Source organism: Talpa occidentalis, unplaced genomic scaffold (assembly GCF_014898055.3).
Source record: "Talpa occidentalis isolate TD23 unplaced genomic scaffold, MPIMG_talOcc4v2.1 talOcc4.7, whole genome shotgun sequence".
NCBI lineage: Eukaryota > Metazoa > Chordata > Mammalia > Eulipotyphla > Talpidae > Talpa > Talpa occidentalis.
This window is the reverse complement of record NW_023605083.1, coordinates 109,442,543-109,452,241: the sequence shown is the minus strand read 5'-3', so window position 1 is coordinate 109,452,241 and position 9,699 is coordinate 109,442,543. Positions and strand designations below refer to the sequence as shown.

The following is a 9,699-nucleotide window of genomic DNA, read 5'->3' as shown; positions in this document are numbered from 1 at the left end:
ACATAACATCCTGGTGTACAGTCATCGTTCTTCAGAGAATCTCAAGCAGTGCCTGCAATAAAACTGTAGATTTGTCTTTGGAGTTGACACCGTCAAGGCTTTAGCCAAGTTCTTGGCAGAAACAGGGTTTCCTGGTGTACAAAGAAGGCTCCAGACTCCCTTACTCTCCTCAGATTCTAGGAATTCTCAAACACTCATTCAGAGAAGGAATTAGACTGGATATCCTACTAAGGCAAGACTACCCAAATCAACCAGGCTGTGTCAACCCATTTTAATAAGGTACATAGTTCAAAGTTGTCCCAATTTTGCTTGAAACTTCACTATGTACACACATAAAAAAAAAAGGAACTAGTCTTTTTCAGGTTTCACAGGTGGCTTGGCTGACTCTGGGGTTACAGGTCATTCACATCATTTTCACATTCCCTGGCCCAGGAGAGGGTAGGATAATAGAAGGAATCTGGAGTTAGTCAATGGTTTCAATCATAAAAATGACTGGTTGTGTACCTTGGACAAGTTATTTGATTCGCCTGAGTCTTCATTTCTTCATCGGGATACCGCTGTCTGGCAAGTGGTTGTCAGACCTTAAACGTGAGTGTCCTCCTCACAATCCTTTCAACTATCCTAATCAGCTGGTGTCTGGTCCTTATTGATTTGAATAACCATTTTGCATAAGAAACACTGCCACCTTTCTTTCCCTTTCACATGCCTCCTCTCTTCTTTCTCATACACTCACAATCCTTTCAACTATCCTAATCAGCTGGTGTCTGGTCCTTATTGATTTGAATAACCATTTTGCATAAGAAACACTGCCACCTTTCTTTCCCTTTCACATGCCTCCTCTCTTCTTTCTCATACACTCCCCACCCCATATCCAACCTTTCACTTTTGACTTTGAAGGACCATTATGGTTATAAGATGGTCAGACTCACTGTTTCTGACTCCTTCAATTCTGCATTGATTAGAGACAAAAACTACACATTTTTTTAAAAGATTTATTTATGTATAGAAGAGCTGGGGTGTAGGACAGAGGCACCGGGTGGTGTGAGAGGATTCACCAGAGACAGAGCGGGGAGCAGAACAAGTGGATCTACTGAAATACACTGCTGAGGGGAGCAGCAGGCGAAGACAGGAGGGGTCTGCTGCACTATGTGGGTTAGCTCCCCAGCCAGGGATTGAAATCATGCTGCACTGGCTGCTGATAGCTTCTTAGTGCTGAGACTTAACCCCTTTCACCACCGGGAAGGCCCCAAAACTACACATTTTTAGGTAACAGGAATCACAAAAAAAATTGAGACACTTTGAGGTATTTACACAAATATTCAGACTATAAAATATTTGCTGGCCATTATATTTTGTTTTACAGAAAAGAATAAAAGTGGGAGAATACTTACAAGTCATACTTTAAAGATACTAGAGGAAAGTCAGGTTGAAGTAAAAATCGTTCTTACTGATTTATACTTATCTGATATCTTGTCATCATAAAATTGAGACTAGTTGACTTGAATAAAGTTTTCCTACAAGATCCTAATTTAAATAGGATTATAATCTTTACTGTTAATCTTTAACCATGAGACTATCACACTTCTTTGTCTACAAAGAATATATTTCTCTTTGTAAGACTATTGTAAGAGTGAGTTTGAACTTCTCCATCAACGTGTTCCCCAACCGGGGAACTAACCCACATGGCACAGCAGACCTCTCCTGGCTTGCCTGCTGCTCCCCTCAGCAGTGTATTTCAGTAGATCTATCTGTTCTGCTTTCATTCTGTCTCTGGTGAATCCTCTCACCCCCTGCCTCCGGCCTACATCCCTGTTCTTATATGCATAAATAAATCTTTTAAAAAAAAAAAAAAGAAGTGGGGTTAACAGACATGTTTTGGAAGTTGAAATAAGTGTGAATGACTGATATACTGATGTGAAGGGTAAAGGAATGGGAGGAATCAAGGATGTCTCCTGGGGTTCTGGTCTGGACGGTTGAGCGGAGGGCAATACAACCAGATGGAAGGGGAATGCCAGAGGTTAAGGTTTAAGATAAACTCAGTTTTGAATATGTCAGTAAGAAACCTGAAAGAAATTCAAGTGGAGATAATGAATATATGGGAAGATGACATATGAGCACAGAGGAGAGGTCTAGTCCTAGACCTCTGGAAGTTATCAGCATATAGTGGAGAAGTTACACATGGGCATGAACAAGGTCTCTTAGGAGGGAAACTCAGAGTGAGAAAAAATAGAGGCACAGTCCCTAAGCGAGACTGAGCTAGAGTACCAGAGCGATATAAAGAAAACCAGATGGTAACATCAGGGAACCAAAGGGAACAAGCTGATAGGTCAAATGGACAAAAACGCCAAGAGTGCTCCTGGGATTTAGGAATACATGAGTTGCTGGTGACCTAGGATCAGCTAGAGAATGAACAGAAAGAGTAGAATTCAGATTACGGTGGGTTGAGGAATGAGTGGAAGGTGAGGCAATAAACACTGCAGGTGTAGACAACTTTTTTTTTTTAAAGAGGCATGTATTTTTATTTATTTGTTTGTTTGTACAAGCACTAGGTACAGTCAGAAGAGCGGGAGGGTGAGAGAATTCACCAGAGCCAGAGCGGGGAGCAGAGCAGGCAGAAGGACCGAAGTACACTGCTGAGGGGAGCAGCGGGTGGCAGGAGAGGTCTGCGCCCATGTGGGACCCTCCTCCAGTGGCCAGGGAGCAGCTGGGGATCGAACCGGTGCCGCAGAGGCTGCGGGCAGCTTCGCAACCCAGCGCTCAACCGCTGCGCCACTGGGGAGGCCCTGTAGACAGCTCTTTTAAGAACTCTAACTGCAGTGGGAAGAAAGAGATGTGGCAGTGTCTGGAAAGACAAGTGGAATCCAGGGAACACCTTTTAAAGATGGGAAAAATCAAAGTGTGTTAAGTGATGAAAAGAAACCAATAAAGAAAGGGTTGAAGCCATTAAAAAGGGATATGATAATCTAAAGATAACCCTGGGCAAACAGAAGATGAAATTGGTCCTGGACTGAATTGAGACACACCTCCTTCACTGCAACGGGCAGGAAAGTGAAAAGAAGAGGTGTATCACAGCTCCATCTCTAGTTCACTATCAGGTGCTCTACCTGCAACTGGTCTTCAGTTCTACGGAACAGGTAGGGTCAGGAGAATAGTTTTGATGGTGGGAAGCTTGGTTCTCATCTGATGGCTTCTATTTTCTCTGCAAAGCTGGAGGTAAAGTCATCTGTCGAATCTTGGTGGTAAGTAAAGAATGGAAGTTTGAAATAATACTGCTGATAGTGAGAGAAGCAGCATACTAAAGAAACACAGTGGGACTGCCATATGCAAGAAAAGGACTAATGTATATATAATACCTGGCACATAATAGGTGCTTCACAACCAATAAACAATATCTACCACAACAATCATTATTTAACATCGGCCAAATTACTTAGTCATTGGCCAGACAGAAGATACTCTGCTGGTCTTGTAGACAAAAGATTACAATCCACGTGAGTGGGAATTTGTGTAGAATTTTATGAACACACAGTTAGATGACATTATAATATTACTCACCACTTTATCATGATATGTCTGCTATCTGTCCTAATATTTCTGTGTATGTTGTTTTTTTAAATTGTATTATTTTCTACTGCAGTTACATTGGTTTACAACTCTGTGTGATTTAGGGATATAGGTTCAAACCTCTTTAGATGTATGTTACCACACGATATCTAGGCATATTGATTTTTTAAGATGTATTTTTATTTATTTATGCATACAAGAATTGGGATGTAGGTCAGAGAAGGGGGAAGTTGAGAGGATTCACCAGAGACATAGTGGAGAGCAGAACAGGCAGATCTACTAAAATACACTGCAGAGGGGAGCAGCAGGCAAGACAGGAGAGGTCTGCTGTGCCATGTGGGTTAGCTCCCTGGCCAGGGATTGAATTCATGCTGTAGTGGCTGCCAATAGCTTGACAGTGCTGAGACTTTAACCCCTGCACCATCAGGGAGGCCCCCTATGCATGCTGATTTTGTCTCACCAACTAGAGAAAGTTTTTTTTTTTTTTAAAGATTTATTTATTTATTCATACAAGCACTGGGTATAGTCAGAAGCATGGGAGGGTGAGAGAATTCACCAGAGCCAGAGCGGGGAACAGAACAGGCAGAAGGACTGAAGTACACTGCTGAGGGGAGCAGCGGGCGGCAGGAGAGGTCTGTGTACCATGTGGGCCCCTCGCCGGTGGCCAGGGATCGAACTGGTGCTTGCAGAGGCTGCAGGCAGCTTCGCAACCCAGCGCTCAACCACTGTGCCTCCAGGGGAGGCCCTAGAATAAGTTTTTTGAGTGGAAGGACTATGTATCCATCAAAATTTCTTACACGTGGAATTATTTGTTAACTATTTTTCTTTGGCTTTCCTCTGTTTACAATGGCAAGCAATAGTTGCCTTCATTTGTACCTTCCTATTCTATTTGTGTTGGGGACAATTTTGAGGGGCTAAGAACTGTCTGAATACGACCATTCACAACAGGAACTATTCAGTTTCACAAAGACCTGTTACTTTCTAAGACAAAATAAAATGTTAGCAGGCTAGTACTGTGCATCAGCATACAGCTTCCAAGAAAAGGTTTCTATTCAGATGTGAAGGCTTCAAAGTGGAAGTAGATGAAGGTACAGCAACCCTCTAAAAAGTAAGCTAAACACATCTGTGCATCTAGCAGTAGTCATAAGAGGCTAAATTAGGGAAAATGTTATCTTAGTCTTAGCACAATTTCCTTCCTCCAAACACCAATGATGTGAAGTATATAATCTGATATACAAAGATGATGCTTCATTACCTTAAAGAGTTAAAAATATCTTGTGTCTTATTCCCACCTTTTATCATGTAAGTCAGCACAAGCTGGGATGGATGGAAATATGGCAATCCTGGCCAAAAGGAAGGCAGAGAGTCTTTCTGTTATAAACCACAGACAACTGGTGCCAGTGTGCATGGTGGGGATAGCAGTAGTTGCTTATTTGTCAAACTTTTACCTGAAATTAAAACCTCTCTGGGTAGTGGTTTTCCTCCCATGAGTCCCAACAACTCAAAATAGATCTTACACAGTGAAAACTTAACTGGTATTAAAAGTAAACATTTTATTATATAACAGAAGTTAAGGTTTTTTGAAAATCTGTTTCAACAAAACCAAAGGCCATTCTGGGCACAGTGAGAAACTACAGTCAAAACTACCTTTCATTTTCCAGAAAGCTGACTGCAAACATATGACTAAACGTGCTGCAAACAGACTGGGCCATGTTTTTATGTCTATTGTGGCAGCTGATCACAGAGTGAGTGATCAAACCATTGCCCTGATGGTGACTGAAGCAGACGAGGGGGGGACAGGGCCTCACAACCAGGACACTCGAGCCAGGCCACGAGTCCATTTCTGGTCCATTTCTGGTCAGTCTGACAAGTCACTCTGATCCAGCACGATTATCCTGTAAGGATGTTGGGGTTTTTTTGAGAACACAAATGTGAGTTTCAAGTCGGTGCATGTTTTTTAAAGACACAAATGATAACCTCATTCTATTCAGTTGCACTGAAAGGGAAAGGGACTTTGACCTTTATAATCAAGGGAGATTATGAACAAAAACTGTATCATGGAAATGCAAATAACTGCAAAAGGATAACCACAGCTTCTGTATTCCCTCTTTCTGTCTAAACTGCTCTAGTGCTGCCTCTATCAAAATTGACATTATTGGGGGCCTCCCCTGGTGGCGCAGCAGTTGAGCCCTGGGCTGCGAAGCTGCCAGCAGCCTCTGCAGCACCCGTTCGATCCCCAGCCACCAGCGAGGGTCCCACATTGCGTGACAGACCTTCCTGCCGTGCCCGCTGCTCCCCTCAGCAGTGTGTTTCGTCAGTCTGCCTGTTCTGTTCCCCCGCTCTGGCTCTGGTGAATTCTCTCTCACTCTCCTGCGCTTCTGACTGTACCCAGTGCTTGTATAAATAAATAAATCTTTTTTAAAAAAATTGACATTAGTGGGCCTCCTGCAGCAGGTTGAGCGCCGTACTGTGAAGCTGTCCGCAGCCTCTGCAGCGTGGGTTCAATTCCCGGCCAGCCAGGGAGAAACCCATGTGGCGCGGCAGATCTCTCCTGCCTTGCCCGCTGCTCCCCTCAGCAGTGTTTTTGGTCCGTCTACCTATTCTGCTCCCCACTCTGTCTCTAGTGAATTCTCTCACCTTCCTACGCCTCTGACTGTACCCCAGTTCTCGTATAAATAAATTTTTTTTAAATTGACATTTTCACCTTATATTTTAATTAACTAGAAACATTAACATTTTAAAAATTGAGCAACTGTGAATTCAAAGCTTTGCCATTAATGTTTATTTAGATACTGGCAAATGTTTAAAGTCTGCTTAGGTTGTCTATGAAGGCTGAACTTTGACCTACAAATATCTGGTATCTCATTACCTGGAGGGTTCAGACCAACCCAGTCGCTTCCAAAAACAGGATTTTAGTTCATCTTGAGGAAAAACACAGGGAGAAGAAAAAAACAATCTGATTACTTCTAGGTCAAAAGGTGCCAGTGTTCGGAAGTCATAGTAGTGCCCTCTCTAGTATACTGTTTTAGCTATAACAGAGATAGGATCTTCTGAAAACACAGTTCATCAGCCTCCCCTCCTAACATTCTGAGCTCTCTGCTACAGCAGTGCATACCAATGTGGCTGGTTCACAAAGTCCCTGCATTATGTTCTCAGTTAACTCAGTACCAGCTAAAGGCTCACACACTGCGGGCCCGTGCCAGTCAAATCCTGGAGAAAACAGAATGCACCCCTGAATTTTAACGACATCATAACGTACAGAGATGTAGTCAGAGTTAAGGGAGCAATCAAGGGACAGCACAGTATGCAGTGCCTAGCAGTGGTGTGAAGCCATTGTCACTCCTAAGTCTGAAGAGGTGTGACGGTGGGGGTGAAGGTGGGACAGGCCAGTTACTAGAACTGGATGAGAACTACAACTGGGAAGGAGTGTCTGCCTTACAGAAAGCTGCACTTGTGAAGGGATACCACTTCAATGAGGTGCTGAGGTACAGAAGTAGGCAGACGGAAAATGTTGTACCCCAAATGCTTTCCTGCATTCTGATCTTCTGCTGGGCCTTCCAAAGAGGAAGCCAACTGGCCAAGAAGTTCAGGTCAAAAAGGGTCCATATCCCGGGACAGAGGAAGGAGAGTAAGAATGGTCTGGAGAAGGGATGAAAGCAATACCAGTTGATCTGAAAGCATTAATGTCTCTAACTTCCTGAGGGGGAGGAATTTAAATAAAAGGCATTATTTAAGAATGGTACATCAGAAGTCTTAAAGGTCTATCAAAATAGTTATAAAGGCTAATTTATAAATCACATTACTTGCAAATTCCATTTAAATTCTACAATTTACGATTTCTTTTTGTATTCTAGATTGTGTGAGAGCCAAATTTAGAACACTTTTTGAAAACACTATACGGTAAGAAGCAAAATATCTTTCCAGACAATATGCAAGATAAGGATGATGAGACTGGCCTAAGGCTTGCTTTAGAAATAGAATTGGAAGTTGTTTTGTGGTGAAGCTATGATTGGCAATTAACAGAAAATCTGAGCTGACCTACAGGAGAAAGTATAGGAGGATTATGTATAGTATCAGGGAATCATTCCAAAATAATTCTGATGCTTATCAAAGCCCAAGAACCACAGGTGATGTGATAAATGATCACTTAGATCACATACCTTCTTCAGAAGTCCCTAAAAAGCTCTCTGATTTCCTTCTTTCTGGCTTGATGCTTGCTTCTTCTTTCCTCTTCTTTTCACCAATTTCTTGTTCCTTGATACTTGTCTCCCTTTAACAACAATGATTTGGGGCATCAAGCCATACGCATAATAGCCAGGAGAACAGAACAGTGCTCTAAAGGCAACATAGTAATAGCTAGCACTAATGGACTGTTCCCCCGGGGTCAGAAACTGATTCAAGCGCTTTAATATGTATTAACTCATTTAATTCTCATGACAACTATGTAAACAATAAACTATCCCCCTTACACAATAAGGAAATTAAGGAACAGGGAACCTAAATTATGTGACTAGTAAGTCCAGGGCTGGGGATCTGACACAGGCAGTCTGTCTCAGAATCTGCTTTCAACCACTAGGGATATATAGTATCAAAGACAAAAAGCATTGTAATTGGTTTTACAACCACCATTTATTTTACTTCCTAAAACTCTCTCTGAAGTGAAATATCTCACTGATATGTCTGTTTAAGATCATACCTATCAAGAGCCTCCCTGGTGGCCTAGGGGTTAAGTATCAGTGCTAGCACTGCAATGGCCTACCCCTATGGTGTGAATTTGATCCCAGCCAGGAAACTAACCCACATGGCACAGCAGACCTCTCCTGTTTTACCCATCGCTCCCCTCAGCAGTGTATTTCAGTAGATTTGCCTGTTCTTTTTTTTTTTTTTTAATAGAGGCATTTATTTATTTATTTGTTTGTTTGTTTTGTTTTTATACATGCACTGGGTACAGTCAGAAGCGCAGGAGGGTGAGAGAATTCACCAGAGCCACAGCAGGGAGCAGAGCAGGCAGAAAGCCCGAAGCACACTGCTGAGGGGAGGGGAGCAGCGGGCGGCAGGAGAGGTCTGCGTGCCATGTGGGACCCTCCTCAGGTGGCCGGGGAGCAGCCGGGGATCGAACCGGCGCCGCAGGAGAGGTCTGCGTGCCATGTGGGACCCTCCTCAGGTGGCCGGGGAGCAGCCGGGGATCGAACCGGCGCCGCAGAGGTCGCTGGCAGCTTCGCAACCCAGCGCTCAACCACTGCGCCACCGGGGAGGCCCCAGTAGATTTGCCTGTTCTGCTCCCCACTCTGTCTCTGGTGAATTGTCTCATCCCCTGCACCTCTGGCCTATACCCCAGTTCTTCTACACAAAAATAAATAAAATCTTTAAATAAAAAAACAACAACAAAGATCACACCTGTCAAAACTGATATGAAGAAATGATTTCTCCAACTCTACAGTAAGCTCTTTAAACCCTACCTCCTGCATCTCCAGGCCCTAGCATAGCACTCAGCTTACTGTTGAGCCCTTGGCTCAACAGATGCTGGCTGGACCACATTCTTCTGTTTTCATTTAATGGATATTAAAAATAAATATATGTGAAAGAGAGAAATAAAGTCAGCTAAGATAAAAAGGATTCTTTCCCCCTACCTCTCATCACTAACAAGATCATTGGCTCCAGAGTGGGAAGGCCTTAGGGTAACGTCTACCTCCACCCCAGTGCCTGACCAGAGCTCTCCAGATCATCCCCATGAGCAGGAGGACCTGCTGGTAAAGTAAGTGGAAATGTAGCCATTTCCCTAGCAGGTAATTATGGCTGTTACAAACTTTGTGCTTTACTGAATAAAAATTTCTTATTGTACAGTTTCTAGTCACTAACTCTGTCCTTTGGGGAAGAACAGAGTAAGCTGACTCTTCACTTTATAGTATTTCAGGTATTTGAAGGCAGCTATCAAATTCTCTACTCCATCTGCTCTTTTCTGGACGAGCCTCCCCACCTCCTTCAGCTGTTCTCATATGACATGGTTTCGAGATCTCTGCCTGTTATGTGGCCATCCTCTTCTGTTTGTGAATGTCCCTTTTAAAATGTGACATCCAAAAAGGAGTCCCATGCGGTGTCCTAGGATCCTCTTACCAAAGTGAGACATCACCTTCA

At 43.2% G+C, this 9,699-nt stretch overlaps 1 protein-coding gene across 11 annotated transcripts in view; it reads right to left on the bottom strand.

Moving 5' to 3' along the window:
- Nucleotides 1–7: 7 nt before the first annotated feature.
- Nucleotides 8–9,699, bottom strand: part of TEX14 (testis expressed 14, intercellular bridge forming factor) — a 91,739-nt gene continuing 82,047 nt past the window's right edge. For 9 of the 11 annotated variants that reach the window (XM_054689710.1, XM_054689716.1, XM_054689714.1 and 6 more), the window contains 3 exons: nt 7,725–7,834; nt 6,434–6,485; nt 5,077–5,459 (listed from right to left, as the gene is read on the bottom strand). In XM_054689710.1, coding sequence (XP_054545685.1) covers nt 5,423–5,459; nt 6,434–6,485; nt 7,725–7,834 — 199 coding nt within the window. In that variant the 3' untranslated portion in view covers nt 5,077–5,422. Of the gene's footprint in view, nt 53–3,009; nt 3,233–5,076; nt 5,460–6,433; nt 6,486–7,724; nt 7,835–9,699 lie in introns of those variants that run through there. The other 2 variants (XM_054689713.1, XM_054689715.1) reach the window with 2 other exon arrangements.